Source organism: Oncorhynchus kisutch, unplaced genomic scaffold (assembly GCF_002021735.2).
Source record: "Oncorhynchus kisutch isolate 150728-3 unplaced genomic scaffold, Okis_V2 scaffold3918, whole genome shotgun sequence".
Taxonomy (NCBI): domain Eukaryota; kingdom Metazoa; phylum Chordata; class Actinopteri; order Salmoniformes; family Salmonidae; genus Oncorhynchus; species Oncorhynchus kisutch.
The window spans coordinates 227,204-250,614 of record NW_022265863.1 but is presented as its reverse complement, the minus strand read 5'-3'; the positions used below and the strand labels follow the sequence as shown (position 1 = coordinate 250,614).

Here is a 23,411-nt window from a genome sequence, read left to right as displayed (position 1 = left end):
GACAAGCTTTGCGCAGTGAGATTCTGTCGTCATTTCCGGTCATAAATCCATAAACATCCGCAGTGGACTTTTTTGGTTTTTGTGTACTGACTTTGAGTTGTCACAATAAAATTATATATGCGGTAGTTATACTCACTATCCACCATATGGGTATAGAACTTGTTAATCAATAATCCAGGGAGTTTTTGAGGGAACATTTTGAAAAAGCCATGTAAACAAATGTGTCAAATTACATTAGTTTGTTATAATAAAGTGTATGATGCCATGCTACTGCAGTGTATGAGGATGGCATGGGACCTGGTCTTCATTAAGTTTGTGAGCATACTACAGTATTTGAAACAACTGTAATGACAAAGAACGTATTTTAAACTGTAACACCTAGTGTTTGTGAGCATTGTACTGCATCTTCCCTTTTGTGGCTTGGCTGCATTAGGCTCTTTTTAGCCATAGTTCGAGTCCCCGCTGCAGCTCTCCTTTTCTCCTACTACATTAGTGTCAGAGATGGGATCACGTCCAGTGGTCTTACATGGTGTTGGGGAAACATTCTCACTGCACTTGGGGGCTATGTGCTCAAGGATATTTCTTAAGAGAGGGAATACTGTAAAAGCTCGGCATTCAACACCATAGTACCCTCCAAGCTCGTCATCAAGCTCGAGACCCTGGGTCTCGACCCCGCCCTGTGCAACTGGGTGCTGGACTTCCTGACGGGCCGCCCCCAGGTGGTGAGGGTAGGCAACAACATCTCCTCCCCGCTGATCCTCAACACTGGGGCCCCACAAGGGTGCGTTCTGAGCCCTCTCCTGTACTCCCTGTTCACCCACGACTGCGTGGCCACGCACGCCTCCAACTCAATCATCAAGTTTGCGGACGACACAACAGTGGTAGGCTTGATTACCAACAACGACGAGACGGCCTACAGGGAGGAGGTGAGGGCCCTCGGAGTGTGGTGTCAGGAAAATAACCTCACACTCAACGTCAACAAAACTAAGGAGATGATTGTGGACTTCAGGAAACAGCAGAGGGAACACCCCCCCCATCCACATCGATGGAACAGTAGTGGAGAGGGTAGCAAGTTTTAAGTTCCTCGGCATACACATCACAGACAAACTGAATTGGTCCACTCACACAGACAGCATCGTGAAGAAGGCGCAGCAGCGCCTCTTCAACCTCAGGAGGCTGAAGAAATTCGGCTTGTCACCAAAAGCACTCACAAACTTCTACAGATGCACAATCGAGAGCATCCTGGCGGGCTGTATCACCGCCTGGTATGGCAACTGCACCGCCCTCAACCGTAAGGCTCTCCAGAGGGTAGTGAGGTCTGCACAACGCATCACCGGGGGCAAACTACCTGCCCTCCAGGACACCTACACCACCCGATGCTACAGGAAGGCCATTAAGATCATCAAGGACATCAACCACCCGAGCCACTGCCTGTTCACCCCGCTGTCATCCAGAAGGCGAGGTCAGTACAGGTGCATCAAAGCTGGGACCGAGAGACTGAAAAACAGCTTCTATCTCAAGGCCATCAGACTGTTAAACAGCCACCACTAACATTGAGTGGCTACTGCCAACACACTGTCAATGCCACTGACTCTACTCCAGCCACTTTAATCATGGGAATTGATGGGAAATGATGTAAATATATCACTAGCCACTTTAAACAATGCTACCTTATATAATGTTACTTACCCTACATTATTCATCTCATATGCATACGTAGATACTGTACTCTATATCATCGACTGCATCCTTATGTAATACATGTATCACTAGCCACTTTAACTATGCCACTTGGTTTACATACTCATCTCATATGTATATACTGTACTCGATATCATCTACTGTATCTTGCCTATGCTGCTCTGTACCATCACTCATTCATATATCCTTATGTACATATTCTTTATCCCCTTACACTGTGTATAAGACAGTAGTTTTTTTTGGAATTGTTAGTTAGATTAGTTGTTCGTTATTACTGCATTGTCGGAACTAGAAGCACAAGCATTTCGCTACACTCGCATTAACATCTGCTAACCATGTGTATGTGACAAATAAATTTGATTTGATTTTGATTTGAAGTGATTAGAGCGTTGGGCCACTAACCGAAAGTTTGCTAGATCAAATCCCCAAGCTAACAAGGTAAAAATCTGTCGTTCTGATCATGGCAGTTAACCCACTGTGCCTAGGCCGTCATTGTCAATAAGAATTTGTTCTTAACTGATTTGTCTAATTAAATATTCTTATTCTTAATATTTTTATTCTCCAGCTACATGACCATTTAGTGGGGTTCAAGGCCTCACAGACACTTAATTTGTCTGATTCGTTCAATAATGGTATGGGAATAATAATGCATTTTATTTTGTAAAGTTGTTTCTTGCATTAAACAACACAACATTTCCAGTCACCTTGTCTGAAGGTCAAGCCCTGCATTTTTTTTCGTGGATTTTTTTTTCATGGAATGTAGGCATTGAACGCAACACATTGGCTGCTGCTTTCGGCTGTACGATAGAATAGCTATTAAAGTGTTATGGGATGCATTTTCTCCATTGTTGTTTTATGGTAGGCCACTCTGGTAGGTCTACATTTACGATCAAATAGCCACAGTAGCTTACTTGGCCCCTGGATTTTATACTTATTTTATACTTATACTTATTTTGTTCTGTGGCATTTCTAGGAAGGAAAGAAGGATGAATGCCCCCCCCCCCCCGGAAGATGCCAAGACAGTCTGGGTGGTGACTTCCGGCTTGCTGAAGAAAGTTGAGCTGGGGAGGTTTGCTGGCTCCTGGGTTTTGCAAAATGGATAGCCAGGGAAGGAAAGTGGTGGTTTGTGACAATGGAACCGGGGTAAGTTTATGAGTGGAAAGCTGCATATGACCGAGTTCTATTCATGCTATATTTTTCCAAGGCAGAATGGCAGGAGAACATTTTTATCTGAAACAGGAAGTGGATGATGTGTTGCTAGCGCTCTAACGTTAGCTAGTTAAGTCGGTGGGTAACGCTAGGAATGTCTGTCCGTTTTTACAATTATCTACCGCTGGCTAGCTATGTTGTCATCTTCCAATACATTCAATAAAAATCAATTTCACGGTGCAAAAATTAAATCGGCCAGTTAGCTCAAACCTATTAAATCGTTTGACCCAGCTTTCGTGTTAGTTAGTTAGCTGGTTAACTAGTCTAGTTAGGTCAGCTAACTAGCGTTAGCCAACTAACTAAATTTTCACTCAATGTTGATGTCGACATGTTTTGATGTTTTGTAAATTCACATTTGTTTCTACTGGTCCTTATGCCTCAGGTTATAACGACAGACGTAGTTAAGCTAGTTCACGTTAACCATATCCCATGCCCGTGTGTTAATAGGTAGCTGGCAATATCAGGTAGGATATCCAATCTTTTTTTATGGAACGCTATAAAATAGTTGCATCTGGGAAATAGCGTCGGGGCCGCGCTCCTCCTGACAACTGTTTCTAGGGATTCTGAGGTCCCTCCGTCATTTAGGACATAGGTAGTAAAAAGAGCTTACAGTGCTCGGATCCTTCAAATCTGGACACACCAAAGGGGTCTTAGTGGTTGTTTTTGGATTGTACTTCTGACTCTCAGCGATGTGAAGCGATGCTGGCATAGTGTGTATGCAGCTAAAAAGTGCTCACTGTGAAGGGCTGAAGAAATGAGTCAAGCGGAAGTGAGACTAGTTTCTTAACCACAGCTAGGATTCTAAGATACACACACCACACACATTCACTGCTAGGCTAGAGCTTGTGACCCTTACTCAAGTCTACTGAAGCGAACGTCACAAATATTATCAGTAATTGCTTTCTGATGCCCGAAGAAGTGTGGATTATAATTTTGCCTTAACTTAATCTCTCATTACTTCTGGGTAATTGAGATTAGTCATAATAACTAGGCTATTTTGCTTTGGGGAGTCAAATAAATCCTTTGTCTTCCACATTTGCCTCATCTCTCCACATCCTCTCCACCCCTGCTCACTCTCTCTTCCTCCTGTCTTTTAATTCAAACCAGTCCAATACAAACCATATTTATTCACATGGAAGGAACAGACCAGTATTGCCAGGGCAATATACCGTGTTAATATATATATTTTTGAATATATTATCTCTTTCTCGCTCTCTGTGTCTTTATTTTTAATCCCCGTCCCCGCAGGAATTTGTTCTTAACTGACTTGCCTTGTAAAATATTTTAACTAAAGAGAATATATAAATATCTCTCTCTCTCTGTCTCTCTCTCAGTTTGTGAAGTGTGGCTATGCAGGCTCCAACTTCCCCGAGCACATCTTCCCTGCCTTGGTGGGCAGGCCAATCATTCGCTCCACAGCCAAAGTGGGCAACATTGAGATTAAGGTAATACTACAAAGCTATCCTCTCCTGTGCAACACTCCAATGTTGGTTCAAAAGTTACCCCGACACAACAACCCTATTCCTGGACCACGAAGCATGGACTAGGCTTAATCTCATCTATGTCTGACATACTGACTCCCTGAGTCTAGTAACACCTATTTTTAAAATGACATCCCTTCCTCTCTCTTTGTTTTACTGGCTGACTCTCTACTTTATGCTCCACCTCCTTCACCTGTCATCACATGATGAAGTAGAATATTGAGAAGATGGTAAGTGGTGTGAGTTCCTGGCTGGCGTGTGCAGGCCCATGTCCTCCCTGGTTGCCTAACGGAGAGATGCTGTGTTTTTTACTACATTTGGAGTGCCTTTTATTTGTTGTTGTTAGCTATATTTAATTTGTCTCTAATTGGTGTTTTATTTGGCTAATTATAACATTTTAAATACTTCTGTGGAGAAAAATGGATTCCTAATGACTAGGCGGACAGAAATCTAGTGATTATATATATATATTTTTTTAAGAGTCCACTCATTTCACTGTTTTGTTGTTCCTGTTTTTCATCTCAAGTTAGTTTAGCAGAAGGAACTTGAATGCTACATGGCCTGTGTCTGAAATGACATCCTGTTCCCTATATAGGGTCAGCATGCCTATTAAGCCCACGTACCCATTAAGCCCACGTACCCATTAAGCCCACGTACCCATTAAGCCCACGTACCCATTAAGCCCACGTACCCATTAAGCCCACGTACCCATTAAGCCCACGTACCCATTAAGCCCACGTACCCATTAAGCCCACTTACCCATTAAGCCCACGTACCCACGTACCCATTAAGCCCACGTACCCATTAAGCCCACGTACCCATTAAGGCCACGTGCCCATTAAGGCCACGTGCCCATTAAGGCCACGTGCCCATTAAGCCCACGTGCCCATTAAGCCCACGTGCCCATTAAGCCCACGTGCCCATTAAGCCCACGTGCCCATTAAGCCCACGTGCCCATTAAGCCCACGTGCCCATTAAGCCCACGTGCCCATTAAGCCCACGTACCCATTAAGCCCACGTACCCATTAAGCCCACGTACCCATTAAGCCCACGTACCCATTAAGCCCACGTACCCATTAAGCCCACGTACCCATTAAGCCCACGTACCCATTAAGCCCACGTACCCATTAAGCCCACGTACCCATTAAGCCCACGTACCCATTAAGCCCACGTACCCATTAAGCCCACGTACCCATTAAGCCCACGTACCCATTAAGCCCACGTACCCATTAAGCCCACGTACCCATTAGCCCACGTACCCATTAAGCCCACGTGCCCATTAAGCCCACGTGCCCATTAAGCCCACGTGCCCATTAAGCCCACGTGCCCATTAAGCCCACGTGCCCATTAAGCCCACGTGCCCATTAAGCCCACGTGCCCATTAAGCCCACGTGCCCATTAAGGCCACGTGCCCATTAAGCCCACGTACCCATTAAGCCCACGTATAATAAAAAACTAGTTTTATAATCAACTTTTTCCGCTGTTTTATGTTTCAGCCAATTAATCTGGTTGTTATATCCATAACAGTTTTTTTTATTCTTAGCCAATCAGATGTTTCATGATTAAGTTATTGAGTTGTGTTCCCCTAGTGGCCAATTTCAAAACGGAAGAAAAAAACGTTGGTGTTGAGTCAACCCTCAGATAACCAATTGTTCAGACATTTTTTTGGTACCTTCTCAGATAAGTGATCATACTTTCATTTAAAATTAAGAAATGAATGTGCCTATATGCACATGCAGTGGTGGAAAAGTTCTAAATTGTCCTACTTGAGTAAAAGTAAATATACCTTTAATAGAAAATGGCTCAAGTCACCTAGTAAAATACTACTTAAGTAAATAAATATACGTAAGTATTAAAAATAAATGCTATTGCTAAAATATAGTATCAAGTATCAAAAGTAAAAGTATAAATCATTTCAAATCAGCAATGAATATAAATGTTCTACCACAACAAAAAAATGTTATTTTGGGGAAGCATATTAGATTGTGAGTTGGGACATAAAGATTTTGTATGTGAACAACTTCTAAGACCCATTCAGCTGTTCCCAACTCCCTTCACTCGAGCTAGAGGGAGACTGTCCCGGCTGGTGCTAGCTCATGTGCGGATCGCACCCCTGGTGCTAGCTCATGTGCGGATCACACCCCTGGTGCTAGCTCATGTGCGGATCACACCCCTGGTGCTAGCTCATGTGCGGATCACACCCCTGGTGCTAGCTCATGTGCGGATCACACCCCTGGTGCTAGCTCATGTGCGGATCACACCCCTGGTGCTAGCTCATGTGCGGATCACACCCCTGGTGCTAGCTCATGTGCGGATCGCACCCCTGGTGCTAGCTCATGTGCGGATCGCACCCCTGGTGCTAGCTCATGTGCGGATCGCACCCCTGGTGCTAGCTCATGTGCAGATCAAACCGCTGGAACAGCGATTTTAAGGTGTTTCGATGTTCTAATAATTTGAAAGAATTCTTAGAAAACAGGGTGTTTTAATTATGTTTACTTTGATTTGGAAACACATGGGGAGGGTGTTGATATCCCTAATCAATGATGATATCCCTAATCAATGATGATATCCCTAATCAATGATGATATCCCTAATCAATGTTGATATCCCTAATCAATGTTGATATCCCTAATCAATGATGATATCCCTAATCAATGATGATATCCCTAATCAATGATGATATCCCTAATCAATGATGATATCCCTAATCAATGATGATATCCCTAATCAATGAACATGAACATACCTGTCTTTTGTCGTCGTTTAAGTTGATTAAAACACAAAACACTACAGTTGTGCATATTGTGCATCTAACCCTGGTGCCTTCACCAAGATTAGAAACCTCGGTACTCTCTCCAAGATGTTTGGAGTGGACAGGTTGATGCAGAGAGAGAAGATGATGATCAGGGTTGAGTGACATCAGTGGTGGAAGACCTACAAGTGGTGGACGAACATGCAAACAAATGAGGGACAATGAGATGACTATCGGGCGACGACTCGTGCACTTTTGGCTGGGGGTCTTGTCAGATTGTGTTTTATGGTCCCCCACCGGTACCTTTAATACAACAGTACAGGGAGATTTGAAACTGTCTTGGTTTAGGAAGACAAGTTGAACTTATTAACAACAATACTAGTACAGCAAATGTCCATCAGCTTTCAGATAATGAATTGGAAGTTGTGATGGTGTGTTTGATGGTGTGTGTTTGATGGTGTGTGTGTTTGATGGTGTGTGTGATGATGGGGTTTGTAATGATGGGGTTTGTGATGATGGTGTGTGACAATGGTGTGATAGTGTGTGTGTGTGATGATGGTGTGTGTGTGATGATGGTGTGTGTGTGATGATGGTGTGTGTGTGATGATGGTGTGTGTGTGATGATGGTGTGTGTGTGTGATGATGGTGTGTGTGTGATGATGGTGTGTGTGTGTGATGATGGTGTGTGTGTGTGATGATGGTGTGTGTGTGTGATGATGGTGTGTGTGTGTGATGGTGGTGTGTTTGTGATGATGGTGTGTTTGATGGTGTGTGTGTGTGATGATGGGGTTTGTGATGATGATGATGTGTGATGATGGTGTGTGTGATTGTGATGGTGATGGTGGTGTGTGATGATGGTGGTGTGTGTGTGTGTGTGTGTGATGATGGTGGTGTGTGATGTTGTGTGTACATGGTGTGTGTACATGGCTGTTGATTGGCAGAACAGACAGGATGGAAGCAGCAGGTCTTCATTGAAAACACATGGCACTGCCAGACGGGGGCTCCTTCAGTGCCTAAACACACACTGTATCAACTGTTTCTCTAACCTGGTCCTAGATCTGTTTGTCCCAACCATTGACCCTAGCAGTTGGCACAAGTCCAACCAAAACAAACAGATCTGGGACCAGGCTACGGTTTCTAAACGTGTCAAGTAGCTTCCGTGGGCAACAGTTTTCTAGTCTGCGCTGCTGAACGTCAGGCTCAGTGTGTGCCAGTGAAATAGGAAACGTTGTACTGTGTGACTAACACTTGGCTAACCAAATCATGTCGTGATTCCCAATGCCTGGTTTGCATGTAACTCTGACTGAGCCTTGCTCAAATGAGACTGAATCTGAACTTGACCTGCATGCAGATTGTCAGGCAAACTTCTCAGTTACTTGCATGTTTCTCAAGTTTAAGATTGTAGGCCTGTGCTCTGGTCAGAAAGGGAACAGGTTTTAAGAGTGAATGCATGGAAACATGCTGTTTTAAAGAATGCATGCTGGGTAATTGCTAACGGATGTGACTTGCCTCTTTTCTTGTTGAGCGCTGCTGCGTATGTGTATATCCCATTACTGTGTCTCTTTAGGTCGTCATGGAGGCAGTGTTGCCATGCCCCTCTATTACTGCTGGTGAAAGGTGAAAGGTCAAAGGTGACGGTACAGCTAAGCTAACGGTCTGATTTCTCCAGGGCCATATTCATGAGGCCCTCCACCGATCGAACCCAAACTATCCCACGGAGAACAACACCTCAACTTTTCCAATAAGAAAAAAACGCTTGTTTCTGTTTACGGTTGCAAAATGCTTTGTCACATCGTGTGCTAATGAACACGACCCAGGGGTGTCTATCTGAACCTTAAACTCCTCAACGTCTACAGGACCTGATGGTGGGCGACGAGGCCAGCGAGCTGCGCTCCATGCTAGAGGTCAACTACCCCATGGAGAACGGCATCGTCAGGAACTGGGACGACATGAAGCACCTGTGGGACTACACCTTCGGGCCTGAGAAGCTCAACATCGACTCCAGGAACTGCAAGATCCTGCTCACCGAGCCGCCCATGAACCCCACCAAGAACCGAGAGAAGATCATTGAGGTGTGTATGTCGGAGGGGGGGGGGGGTGTAGCAAGTTGACTCCAAGTGCATAGCAACAGCTAGCTACCACTCTAACCTCATTACCGTATGAGAACTAATGTAGGAACATCTGTGTGAGGTTCAGTGGGGGTCATCATTAACAGAGCTCTAAAGCTGTGTGAGGGTCAGTGGGGTCAGCATTAACGGAGCTCTAAAGCTGTGTGAGGGTCAGTGGGGTCAGCATTAACAGAGCTCTAAAGCTGTGTGAGGGTCAGTGGGGTCAGCATTAACAGAGCTCTAAAGCTGTGTGAGGGTCAGTGGGGTCATCATTAACAGAGCTCTAAAGCTGTGTGAGGGTCAGTGGGGTCAGCATTAACAGAGCTCTAAAGCTGTGTGAGGGTCAGTGGGGTCAGCATTAACAGAGCTCTAAAGCTGTGTGAGGGTCAGTGGGGTCATCATTAACAGAGCTCTAAAGCTGTGTGAGGGTCAGTGGGGTCAGCATTAACAGAGCTCTAAAGCTGTGTGAGGGTCAGTGGGGTCAGCATTAACAGAGCTCTAAAGCTGTGTGAGGGTCAGTGGGGTCAGCATTAACAGAGCTCTAAAGCTGTGTGAGGGTCAGTGGGGTCATCATTAACAGAGCTCTAAAGCTGTGTGAGGGTCAGTGGGGTCAGCATTAACAGAGCTCTAAAGCTGTGTGAGGGTCAGTGGGGTCAGCATTAACAGAGCTCTAAAGCTGTGTGAGGGTCAGTGGGGTCATCATTAACAGAGCTCTAAAGCTGTGTGAGGGTCAGTGGGGTCAGCATTAACAGAGCTCTAAAGCTGTGTGAGGGTCAGTGGGGTCAGCATTAACAGAGCTCTAAAGCTGTGTGAGGGTCAGTGGGGTCAGCATTAACAGAGCTCTAAAGCTGTGTGAGGGTCAGTGGGGTCAGCATTAACAGAGCTCTAAAGCTGTGTGAGTGTTACACATTTTCATCATTACATTTTCATCATTACAGTCTTTTAAAGTTGTCTTTCTGTCTCTGGTAGGTGATGTTTGAGACGTATCAGTTCTCAGGGGTCTACATTGCTATCCAGGCTGTGCTGACGCTCTACGCCCAAGGTACTAGACTAGAGGAACACACAGCCTCTTCAACTCTCTCTGGTTCACTTTAAGCCCCAACTCAACACAGCTTACTCCCTCCCATTCAGAGGGTTTGTGAAACGTATCGTGGGTGTGTTAATTATGTTACTCTGTGTGTGTGTGTGACCTCTGTGTGTGTGTGTCTGACCTCTGTGTGTGTGTGTGTGTCTGACCTCTGTGTGTGTGTGTGTGTCTGACCTCTGTGTGTGTGTGTGTGTCTGACCTCTGTGTGTGTGTGTGTCTGACCTGACCTCTGTGTGTGTGTGTGTGTCTGACCTCTGTGTGTGTGTGTGTGTCCTGACCTCGTGTGTGGTGTGTGTCTGACCTCTGGTGTGTGTCTGACCTCTGTGTGTGTGTGTCTGACCTCTGTGTGTGTGTGTGTCTGACCTCTGTGTGTGTGTGTGTGTCTGACCTCTGTGTGTGTCTGAATCTGTGTGTGTGTCTGACCTCTGTGTGTGTGTGTCTGACCTCTGTGTGTGTGTGTTTGACCTCTGTGTGTGTGTGTGTTTGACCTCTGTGTGTGTGTGTGTTTGACCTCTGTGTGTGTGTTGTGTCTGACCTCTGTGTGTGTGGTGTCTGACCTCTGTGGTGTCTGACCTCTGTGTGTGTGTCTGACCTCTGTGTGTGTGTCTGACCTCTGTGTGTGTGTCTGACCTCTGTGTGTGTAGTCTGACCTCTGTGTGTGTGTCTGACCTCTGTGGTGTGTGTCTGACCTCTGTGTGTGTGTGTCTGACCTCTGTGTGTGTGTGTCTGACCTCTGTGTGTGTGTGTCTGACCTCTGTGTGTGTGTGTCTGACCTCTGTGTGTGTGTGTCTGACCTCTGTGTGTGTGTGTGTGTGTGTGTGTGTCTGACCTGTGTGTGTGTCTGACCTCTGTGTGTGTGTGTGTGTGTCTGACCTCTGTGTGTGTGTGTGTGTGTTTGACCTCTGTGTGTGTGTGTGTCTGACCTCTGTGTGTGTGTGTGTCTGACCTCTGTGTGTGTGTGTGTCTGACCTCTGTGTGTGTGTGTGTCTGACCTCTGTGTGTGTGTGTTTGACCTCAGTGTGTGTGTGTGTCTGACCTCTGTGTGTGTGTGTGTGTGTGTCTGACCTCTGTGTGTGTGTGTGTGTGTCTGACGTGTGTGTCTGACCTGTGTGTGTGTGTGTCTGACCTGTGTGTGTGTGTGTGTGTGTGTGTCTGACCTCGGTGTGTGTGTGTGTTTGACCTCTGTGTGTGTGTGTGTGTGTCTGACCTCTGTGTGTGTCTGACCTCTGTGTGTGTGTGTGTGTGTGTCTGACCTCTGTGTGTGTCTGACCTGTGTGTGTGTGTGTCTGACCTCTGTGTGTGTGTGTGTGTGTGTGTGTGTGTGTGTGTCTGACCTCTGTGTGTGTGTGTCTGACCTCTGTGTGTGTGTGTGTGTCTGACCTCTGTGTGTGTGTGTGTGTCTGACCTCTGTGTGTGTGTGTGTGTCTGACCTCTGTGTGTGTGTGTGTGTCTGACCTCTGTGTGTGTGTGTGTGTCTGACCTCTGTGTGTGTGTGTGTTTGACCTCTGTGTGTGTGTGTGTCTGACCTCTGTGTGTGTGTGTGTGTGTGTGTCTGACCTGTGTGTGTGTCTGACCTCTCTGTGTGTGCGCGAGTGTCTGACCTCTCTGTGTGTTTCTGCCCTCAGGCCTGCTGACAGGTGTTGTGGTGGACTCTGGGGACGGTGTGACACACATCTGTCCGGTGTACGAGGGCTTCAGCTTGCCCCATCTGACACGACGCCTGGACATCGCTGGGAGGGACATAACCCGCTACCTCATTAAGGTACCTCTGACCCCTGGATCTCATACACATTGATTGCCCCCTCATTCACTGTTTTGGTTAAATGGAGTACAACTATAGAAAGCAGAGAATGGAACGCGGCAGGTTAGGAGAATGGAACGCGGCAGGTTAGGAGAATGGAACGCGGCAGGTTAGGAGAATGGAACGCGGCAGGTTAGGAGAATGGAACGCGGCAGGTTAGGAGAATTGGGTTATGGTTGTCCCCGATGCGACTGGAACATGCAGCTTTTGGTCTGTAGTTGTACTCCACCCAGCTACGGTCCTCATTCACTGTCCCAGTTCTGTCCTGTGGAAAAGCCTAGTGGTTAGAGCGTTGGGCCGGTAACCAGCAGGCAGCCTAGTGGTTAGAGCGTTGGGCCGGTAACCAGCAGGTAGCCTAGTGGTTAGAGCGTTGGGCCAGGTAACCAGCAGGTAGCATAGTGGTTAGAGCGTTGGGCCAGGTAACCAGCAGGTAGCATAGTGGTTAGAGCGTTGGGCCGGTAACCAGCAGGTAGCCTAGTGGTTAGAGCGTTGGGCCGGTAACCAGCAGGTAGCCTAGTGGTTAGAGCGTTGGGCCGGTAACCAGCAGGTAGCCTAGTGGTTAGAGCGTTGGGCCGGTAACCAGCAGGTAGCCTAGTGGTTAGAGCGTTGGGCCGGTAACCAGCAGGTAGCCTAGTGGTTAGAGCGTTGGGCCGGTAACCAGCAGGTAGCCTAGTGGTTAGAGCGTTGGGCCGGTAACCAGCAGGTAGCCTAGTGGTTAGAGCGTTGGGCCGGTAACCAGCAGGCAGCCTAGTGGTTAGAGCGTTGGGCCGGTAACCAGCAGGTAGCCTAGTGGTTAGAGCGTTGGGCCGGTAACCAGCAGGCAGCCTAGTGGTTAGAGTGTTGGGCCGGTAACCAGCAGGTAGCCTAGTGGTTAGAGTGTTGGGCCAGTAACCAGCAGGCAGCCTAGTGGTTAGAGCGTTGGGCCGGTAACCAGCAGGTAGCCTAGTGGTTAGAGCGTTGGGCCGGTAACCAGCAGGCAGCCTAGTGGTTAGAGTGTTGGGCCGGTAACCAGCAGGTAGCCTAGTGGTTAGAGTGTTGGGCCAGTAACCAGCAGGTAGCCTAGTGGTTAGAGTGTTGGGCCGGTAACCAGCAGGTAGCCTAGTGGTTAGAGCGTTGGGCCGGTAACCGAAAGGTTGCTGGATCGAATCCCCAAGCTAACAGGGTAAAAATCTGTCATTCTGCCACTGAGCAAGGCAGTTTAACCCACTGTTCCCCGGGTTCTGAAGACGTGGATGTTGATTAAGGGTGATTCAGAGGGGTTGGGTTAAATGTGGAAGACACATTTCAGTTGTACAACTGACACGGTATCCCCCTTTCCCTAATAAGCTTGGTGGAAACACCTCTCTACGTCTCTGATCTCCAGCTGTTGTTGCTGAGAGGCTATGCGTTCAACCACTCGGCGGACTTTGAGACGGTGCGTATGATGAAGGAGAAGCTGTGCTACGTGGGTTACAACATCGAACAGGAGCAGAAACTGGCTCTGGAGACCACCGTGCTGGTCGAGTCCTACCAGGTCAGTACCACTGTCCTTCTGGGTCAGTACCACTGTCCTTCTGGGTCAGTACCACTGTCCTTCTGGGTCAGTACCACTGTCCTTCTGGGTCAGTACCACTGTCCTACTGGGTCTGTCCTACCGGGTCTGTCCTACCGGGTCAGTACCACAGTCTTACCGTGTCAGTCCTACCAGGTCAGTACCACTGTCCTACCGGGTCAGTACCACTGTCCTACCGGGTCAGACCTACCAGATCAGTACCACTGTCCTACTGGGTCAGTTCTACCAGGTCAGTACCACTGTCCTACCGGGTCAGTACCACTGTCCTACCAGGTGAGTCGGACCAGGTCAGTAACTAACCTCTTTGCTGGTTGAGTCCTGCACGGTCAGTGTAAATAGACCCCTAGTGACCAATTCAGAACTTTTGGACCACATTTTTGGACCCTAAATAACAGGCCAGTATCAATAGCGTTTAGCAGCTGTTTTGTTGTTGTCTGTTTTGTTGTTTAGCAGCTGTTCTGTTGTTATCTAAAATAACATATTTATGGTGCATAGAACCCCCCAATGACCCCCACAGAATATACCCCCACACGACTGAGAATATACCCCCACACGACTGAGAATATACCCCCACACGACTCTGAGAATATACCCCCACACGACTCTGAGAATATACCCCCACACGACTCTGAGCAGCTGATGAGTAACAGAATATACCACCACACGACTCTGAGTAGCTGATGAGTAACAGAATATATCACCACACCACACGACTCTGAGTAGCTGATGAGTAACAGAATATACCACCACACGACTCTGAATAGCTGATGAGTAACAGAATATATCACCACACCACTCTGAGTAGCTGATGAGTAACAGAATATACCACCACACCACACGACTCTGAGCAGCTGATAAGTAACAGAATATAACACCACACCACACGACTCTGAGCAGCTGATGAGTAACAGAATATACCACCACACCACACGACTCTGAGCAGCTGATGAGTAACAGAATATACCACCACACCACACGACTCTGAGCAGCTGATGAGTAACAGAATATATCACCACACCACACGACTCTGAGTAGCTGATGAGTAACAGAATATACCACCACACCACACGACTCTGAGTAGCTGATGAGTAACAGAATATACCACCACACCACTCTGAGCAGCTGATGAGTAACAGAATATACCACCACACCACTCTGAGTAGCTGATGAGTAACAGAATATACCACCACACCACACGACTCTGAGCAGCTGATAAGTAACAGAATATAACACCACACGACTCTGAGCAGCTGATGAGTAACAGAATATACCACCACACGACTCTGAGCAGCTGATGAGTAACAGAATATACCACCACACGACTCTGAGCAGCTGATGAGTAACAGAATATACCACCACACCACTCTGAGCAGCTGATGAGTAATAGAATATACCACCACACCACACGACTCTGAGCAGCTGATGAGTAACAGAATATACCACCACACCACACGACTCTGAGCAGCTGATGAGTAACAGAATATACCACCACACGACTCTGAGCAGCTGATCAGTAACAGAATATACCACCACACCACTCTGAGCAGCTGATGAGTAACAGAATATATCACCACACGACTCTGAGTAGCTGATGAGTAACAGAATATACCACCACACCACACGACTCTGAGCAGCTGATAAGTAACAGAATATACCACCACACCATACGACTCTGAGCAGCTGATGAGTAACAGAATATACCACCACACCACACGACTCTGAGCAGCTGATGAGTAACAGAATATACCACCACACGACTGAGTAGCTGATGAGTAACAGAATATACCACCACACCACACGACTCTGAGCAGCTGATGAGTAACAGAATATACCACCACACCACACGACTCTGAGCAGCTGATGAGTAACAGAATATACCACCACACCACACGACTCTGAGCAGCTGATGAGTAACAGAATATACCACCACACGACTCTGAGCAGCTGATGAGTAACAGAATATACCACCACACGACTGAGTAGCTGATGAGTAACAGAATATACCACCACACCACTCTGAGTAGCTGATGAGTAACAGAATATACCACCACACCACACGACTCTGAGCAGCTGATGAGTAACAGAATATACCACCACACCACTCTGAGTAGCTGATGAGTAACAGAATATACCACCACACCACACGACTCTGAGCAGCTGATGAGTAACAGAATATACCACCACACCACACGACTCTGAGCAGCTGATGAGTAACAGAATATACCACCACACCACACGACTCTGAGCAGCTGATGAGTAACAGAATATACCACCACACGACTGAGTAGCTGATGAGTAACAGAATATACCACCACACCACTCTGAGTAGCTGATGAGTAACAGAATATACCACCACACCACACCACTCTGAGTAGCTGATGAGTACAGAATATACCACCACACCACACGACTCTGAGTAGCTGATGAGTAACAGAATATACCACCACACCACAGGGGGCTGAACACTGGATTGGTCTCTATATGTTAATGTCGGTGGAGCTTCAGAGGAACCAGGAAGTGCTGAGCAGCTTCCAGAGAGTGGGTGGAATATTCCTCCATGATATTGCTCTTCTTTCATAAGAAGGGAACTCATTATAAAACACACATCTTAAGTGTGTGTGTGTGTGTGTGTGTGTGAGAGACAAAGTGGGTAGTGTGTCTATGGGGGCGTGACATCATATCCTTTGTGGCCACAGGGCGGCGGTGGCTGGGCAGCTCTCAACTTCCTCCCACGGCCTGAGCTGAATAGAGCCTTTACACATGCACACACACACGTACACACAACGCCAGCTACAAAGACACACACAAAATACAGATGAACATGTTTTACAGTAAATGCACACACACACACTCACCACCACACGTGATCATCAACAAGACACTACTACACATTCACCACACGTAAGCCTGAACAACATACACACACCACCCTCTGACTTTCAATCTCCCTCCCTCCCTCCCTCCAGCTCCCAGACGGCAGGGTGATCAAGGTGGGAGGGGAGCGTTTCGAGGCTCCAGAGGCTTTGTTCCAGCCCCATCTCATCAACGTAGAGGGAGTCGGGGTGGCAGAGCTGCTCTTCAACACTATCCATGCAGCAGACATCGACACCAGGTAACTAACACACACAGACCGACAATACACACACAGACCGACAATACACACACAGACCGACAATACACACACAGACCGACAATACACACACAGACCGACAATACACACACAGACCGACAATACACACACAGACCGACAATACACACACACAGACACTCATACACACACAGACCGACAATACACAGACAGACACGCATACACACACAGACTGATAATACACAGACAGACACGCATACACACACAGACTGATAATAGACACACACAGACCGACAATACACACACACAGAGACCGACAATACACACACACACACACACACACACACACACACACTGACAATACATACACACACAACTTTTTTTATCGTCACCTGTTTTAATCTCCCCCCTCTCTCCTCTCTCTCTCTGCCTCTCTCCTCTCTCTCTCTGCCTCCCCCCTCTCACCTCTCTCTCTCTGCCCCCCCCCCTCTCTCTGCCCCCCCCCCCCCCTCTCACCTCTCTCTCAGGTCTGAGTTCTATAAACACATAGTGTTGTCAGGTGGATCCACCATGTATCCAGGTCTTCCATCTCGACTAGAGAGGGAGCTCAAACAGCTCTACCTGGAACGCGTGCTGAAAGGCGACGTGGACAAACTCTCGGTGAGAACAACTATTTTTTTAAATATCTTTTTGTTTTTATTTAACTCTCTATTCATAAATGTAAGTCAATAACAGATTGTTATTTGCAATGATGACCTGTCTAAAGGTCCAACCAGTTCCTAATGGACCTGAAGGGTGGGAGGAAGGATGTATGTTGAAAAGTATTGGGACAGGGCCCATTTCCTCAACATGGTGCAGTGTTGTAGTTAACCCACTAGGTGGAGACAGAAGAAGCATCTCTTAAGTAGTCAGCTCATAGTACACAACAGAAGTAGAACATATAGTCGCTGCTCTACAAATCACCTTGCATCCTGAATTACTAGGCATTATATGATGAGGTCTAGATTTATCCATCCTGTGCCAAACTCCTCCCCAAACTCCTCCCCTCGGACATAATGCTGAATTGCCCCGTCTCCCCCGTCTCCCTCTGTAGAAATTTAAGATCCGCATCGAGGACCCGCCGCGGCGTAAGCACATGGTGTTCCTGGGCGGGGCCGTGCTGGCGGACATCATGAAGGACAAAGATAACTTCTGGCTGACCAGGGAGGAGTACCAGGAGAAAGGTGTCAGGGTGCTGGAGAAACTGGGAGTCACTGTCAGATAAAGACCTCCACAATGTTAAAGACACCACACACACACACACACACACACACACACACACACACACACACAGCCAAATATTCACCCAAACACTGAAGGGTCATCATAGAGAAGCACCTAGAATGTTGTATGTGTAAAACACAGACACGGTTTCCTCCCCCATGGCAGACTAGATATCTATTTATCCTTCTTCCTCTTCTAAACAACAGAATCACAGCATCACCGTAGGGAGTGATGACGCCCTCCTTCCTCTCCTCCTGTCTTCTGATGGCCTAGTATAGTTTAGCTAAGGGTTGGTAGTAGAGTTCAGGACATCACTCCTCCAGCCCTCCTCTCCTCCTGTCTTCTGATGGTCTAGTATAGTTTAGCACAGGGTTGGTAGTAGAGTTCAGGACATCACTCCTCCAGCCCTCCTCTCCTCCTGTCTTCTGATGGCCTAGTATAGTTTAGCTAAGGGTTGGTGGTAGAGTTCAGGACATCACTCCTCCAGCCCTCCTCTCTTCCTGTCTTCTGATGGTCTAGTATAGTTTAGCACAGGGTTGGTAGTAGAGTTCAGGACATCACTCCTCCAGCCCTCCTCTCCTCCTGTCTTCTGATGGTCTAGTATAGTTTAGCACAGGGTTGGTAGTAGAGTTCAGGACATCACTCCTCCAGCCCTCCTCTCCTCCTGTCTTCTGATGGTCTAGTATAGTTTAGCACAGGGTTGGTGGTAGAGTTCAGGACATCACTCCTCCAGCCCTCCTCTCTTCCTGTCTTCTGATGGTCTAGTATAGTTTAGCACAGGGTTGGTAGTAGAGTTCAGGACATCACTCCTCCAGCCCTCCTCTCCTCCTGTCTTCTGATGGTCTAGTATAGTTTAGCACAGGGTTGGTAGTAGAGTTCAGGACACCACTCCTCCAGTCCTCCTGTCTTCTGATGGCCTAGTATAGTTTAGCACAGGGTTGGTAGTAGAGTTCAGGACACCACTCCTCCAGTCCTCCTCTCCTCCTGTCTTCTGATGGCCTAGTATAGTTTAGCACAGGGTTGGTAGTAGAGTTCAGGACACCACTCCTCCAGCCCTCCTCTCCTCCTGTCTTCTGATGGCCTAGTATAGTTTAGCACAGGGTTGGTAGTAGAGTTCAGGACACCACTCCTCCAGTCCTCCTCTCCTCCTGTCTTCTGATGGCCTAGTATAGTTTAGCACAGGGTTGGTAGTAGAGTTCAGGACACCACTCCTCCAGCCCTCCTCTCCTCCTGTCTTCTGATGGCCTAGTATAGTTTAGCACAGGGTTGGTAGGAATTTTGATAGAGTTCAGGGTGGATATCAAGTCTCCCGAAGAAAGATTTTCACAACACGGTGAAAGCAATATGGTGGAAAGTTAGTCAAGGAGTCTATTTCCACACTATGCTATTTTTTTCTGGACTAGTGCAGATCAGGGTTGAGGTCAATTTCAGTTTAGATATTTCTTTTTTTTAAAGAAAGTGAAAACTGAATTGTCCCCAACCTTAATGCAGATGAGGAGACGAGGAGAACAACGTTAGACTATTGAGACCCACCCCTAGAACAGTTAAACCTCTCCTTACCAATCACTTCAAACTTCCCTGTCCTCTTCAGGAGTCGCTAGAAGCTGTCCCTAATCGCTGATGCAGGGTCAGATGGTATCATAGAGGAGTCGCTAGAAGCTGTCCCTAATCGCTGATGCAGGGTCAGATGGTATCATAAAGGAGTCGCTAGAAGCTGTCCCTAATCGCTGATGCAGGGTCAGATGGTATCATAAAGGAGTCGCTAGAAGCTGTCCCTAATCGCTGATGCAGGGTCAGATGGTATCATAAAGGAGTCGCTAGAAGCTGTCCCTAATCACTGATGCAGGGTCAGATGGTATCATAAAGGAGTCGCTAGAAGCTGTCCCTAATCGCTGATGCAGGGTCAGATGGTATCATAAAGGAGTCGCTAGAAGCGGTCCCTAATCGCTGATGCAGGGTCAGATGGTATCTCATTTCCCAAATGGTTAAAGGGATAGTGTGAGATTTTGGCAATTAAGACTTTTTTTTCAGATGAACTTGTGGACACCAAAACAGGCTGAAGTTTCAGGCAGTCTTTTCAAACAGCTCTAAAAGGGCATCATCATTATTTTAACATTTTTCACAGTATTATTCCATCCTCATAGTATGGAAATAGATTATCATATTTTTTTTTTAACAAGTAAATCTCTTTTTTTTCACTGCACGGGTCCTTTAAGGTCAGGGTACGGTTAGGGTTGACTGATCCTAAATATGTGGTTATTTAGAGGTAACCTACCATACGTTTTTAAGGACGTCACAATCAGGATGCATCTCACACAGGCATTGGCCAGTCCAGTATACACACACACCTAGTATTCATGGAGAACTGATCCTGTTTTTATATGATGTTTTGTTTTGTATATCATGATTGATTAATTTCTCTTTTTGGGAGAGGGATGTCTTGATTCTTCTGTTGGATGTATACAGATCCTCTTTATCTTAGTTATTTTATGTTATTTTTTACAAAATGTCCTTTTTTTGTGGTGCACGACCATTTTAAAATGGAGCATATGTCATATGAAACTTCCTCCTTGCTTTTAATGAAGAATTGATGATGATGATGAGTGAGGATAGTGAAGATGATTATAAGGGACATGACCCCCTGACCTTAGTGACGGTAGTAGGGTTCAAAGGTCGGGGGTTCAGGAGTGGGGTTGTGTGAGGGTCATGATATAAAAAAAAAAACATGGTTCAATCTGAAAGTTGTACTTATGAGGTCTGTTCCAGTCGAGCTGCACACAACAACCAATGGTTATACGCCACGTCATGGACTTCACAGTCGGGTATCAGATTGACTATACAGTCACACCAGGCAGACAACCAATGGTTATACGCCACGTCATCGACTTCACAGTCGGGTATCAGATTGACTATACAGTCACACCAGGCAGACAACCAATGGTTATACGCCACGTCATCGACTTCACAGTCGGGTATCAGATTGACTATACAGTCACACCAGGCAGACAACCAATGGTTATACGCCACGTCATCGACTTCACAGTCGGGTATCAGATTGCTACATCCTATGGTATCTGTTTCCCAGACACAGATTTGTCCTGGACTAAACATTCTCCATGGAGATTTTTCATTGGAATACATTTTGAATCAGGTACCAGACTTAATCTGTCTGGTTAACTGGACCTAGATGTGGTCAGCTGATATGTTAAACACCTATCCAGCCAATGAAGGTTTAATCTGTCCGGTTAACTGGACCTAGATGTGGTCACCTATCCAGCCACTGGAGGGTTAATCTGTCTGGTTAACTGGACCTAGATGTGGTCACCTATCCAGCCACTGGAGGGTTAATCTGTCTGGTTAACTGGACCTAGATGTGGTCACCTATCCAGCCACTGGAGGGTTAATCTGTCTGGTTAACTGGACCTAGATGTGGTCACCTATCCAGCCACTGGAGGGTTAATCTCTCTGGTTAACTGGACCTAGATGTGGTCACCTATCCAGCCACTGGAGGGTTAATCTGTCTGGTTAACTGGACCTAGATGTGGTCACCTATCCAGCCACTGGAGGGTTAATCTCTCTGGTTAACTGGACCTAGATGTGGTCACCTATCCAGCCACTGAAAGCGTAATCAGCCTGGAACATGTCCTCTGAGACGTAGTAAAAAGCTGGTATTTAAGTTCACTAGTCCGGCTCTCACCATCACAACATGATGTAAGTTGGAGACACTTCTCCCCCCCCAACACAAGCCTAATATAATATTTGTTGTTTTCATAAATGTTCTATCCAGTGCCAAGAGCAGTGATTGTTATCTGGATCTTTCATCTTTTTATTTGATGTTTCTGTCTGGTCTTTTTATTTTCTTATTGTTCATAGTGTAACTGCCTAACGTCGCTGATTTAAATAAAGTTAATTGATTTATAAGTAAGTTCTTGTTGTGTGGCTCTTTCTTCTGAAGGACAAAACAGACCGAAAGGTTAACAGCAGAGGGTGACCTTCCCATCTCCTCTGACCACGGAAACATCGGACATAATTTTGTTCATTCTCCAAAGTAGAGCGAGAGAAGACGGTGAGGCATCATCTATATTATTAAAAAGAAACCACTTACGACTTGAGGTGGACCCAGAGATCTCAAAATGGTGTCCAAAGTAGAATGGGACAGGAGAGAGACGGGAGCATTATTACTTCCATCATATATGGGTTTATAGGTCACCCCCGTGGTAAATACAACACACACACCGGCCCCAGGGGGGCGAGCTGCCGGAGGAAGGAAGGAAGCAATTTCTAGTCCATAAACAAAGTAGCACTTAGGGAAAAAGACAAAAGGGAGAGCAGAGAGGAGGAACTGAGCCCAGAGCAGAGGGACTGAATAGGAGGAGGGCCGTGTTCTCGAGGATCAAAACCCTAATGTGATTGACTCCTCTACAAATGAACAATGAAGTAGATATTTATGATGCAATGTTCTGTGTAGATCAGTCGGCCTGTAATGTTGAACAAGCCTGAGGAAATGTAAACCTGGTTACACTAATTCTTTAACACCACCAGAGAATAAAGGGCTGTATCTTCTGGTCTCAAATGCAGATCCCACACCTCCTGACTGACACTCCTGGGTTGTGTTCATTTGGCATCGCATGGAAGAAAACAGATTGAAAAACCGCCTGAAGTTGTCCAATAAGAAACGTTTGTTTTTCGTATTCTGTTTTGCTATGATGTGCCATAATGAATATGACCCCGATCTCAGTCCCCCTGACTCTCCTCTCTGTTGACCTTTCTCTCTTGTCCATGTACTGTTCAGTAGGCATGAAACTGAAGAAAACCCTACAGGCTACTCTCGGTGTGAATAGTTTTCAGGACAGTGATTTTGGCTCAATTTGAGACCAGGGTTATTAGTCCCAAAGCGATCTCCATTGGGCACGTTCGATGCAGATCACTTTTGTCAAGTGCCTTTCAAAGTCATGTGGATAAACATTGTCCCACTTGCACCTACATGTCAACCGCATTAAGTTTCTGCAGTAGCTCTTCACCAACTTCATCCTGCAGCCATCGCCTGCCTGCATGGTGGGAGAATGCCTGCATGGTGGGAGGCTGCCTGCCTGGTGGGAGGCTGCCTGCCTGGTGGGAGGCTGCCTGCATGGTGGGAGGCTGCCTGCATGGTGGGAGGCTTCCTGCATGGTGGGAGAATGCCTGCATGGTGGGAGGCTGCCTGCATGGTGGGAGAATGCCTGCCTGGTGGGAGAATGCCTGCCTGGTGGGAGAATGCCTGCCTGGTGGGAGAATGCCTGCATGGTGGGAGGCTTCCTGCATGGTAGGAGGTGGGAGGCTTCCTGCATGGTGGGAGAATGCCTGCATGGTGGGAGGTGGGAGGCTTCCTG

At 46.8% G+C, this 23,411-nt stretch overlaps 1 protein-coding gene across 2 annotated transcripts; it reads left to right on the top strand.

Moving 5' to 3' along the window:
* Nucleotides 1-2,673: 2,673 nt before the first annotated feature.
* On the top strand, nt 2,674-21,967 carry LOC109876045 (actin-related protein 2-A-like). 2 transcript variants are annotated; one of them, XM_031821198.1, is made up of 10 exons: nt 2,797-2,844; nt 4,245-4,355; nt 4,607-4,621; nt 9,000-9,215; nt 10,221-10,293; nt 11,964-12,100; nt 13,503-13,652; nt 16,658-16,803; nt 17,307-17,439; nt 17,873-21,967. In XM_031821198.1, the coding sequence occupies exons 1-10, from the start codon at nt 2,797-2,799 to the stop codon at nt 18,041-18,043; spliced, it is 1,200 nt and encodes a 399-aa protein (XP_031677058.1). In that variant the 3' UTR covers nt 18,044-21,967. The 2 variants fall into 2 exon arrangements, with proteins under 2 accessions (XP_031677059.1, XP_031677058.1); XM_031821199.1 differs by lacking the exon at nt 4,607-4,621 and having other exon boundaries at nt 2,674-2,844; nt 17,873-21,863.
* Nucleotides 21,968-23,411: the final 1,444 nt, after the last annotated feature.

Excerpts from the sequence above, each read along its gene's own strand:
- LOC109876045 (XM_031821198.1), top strand. The coding sequence starts at position 2,797 with ATGGATAGCCAGGGAAGGAAAGTGGTGGTTTGTGACAATGGAACCGGG. Across the intron at positions 12,101-13,502 it reads TAACCCGCTACCTCATTAAG|CTGTTGTTGCTGAGAGGCTA; the intron begins GTACCTCTGACC and ends TCTGATCTCCAG. Across the intron at positions 16,804-17,306 it reads GCAGCAGACATCGACACCAG|GTCTGAGTTCTATAAACACA; the intron begins GTAACTAACACA and ends CCTCTCTCTCAG.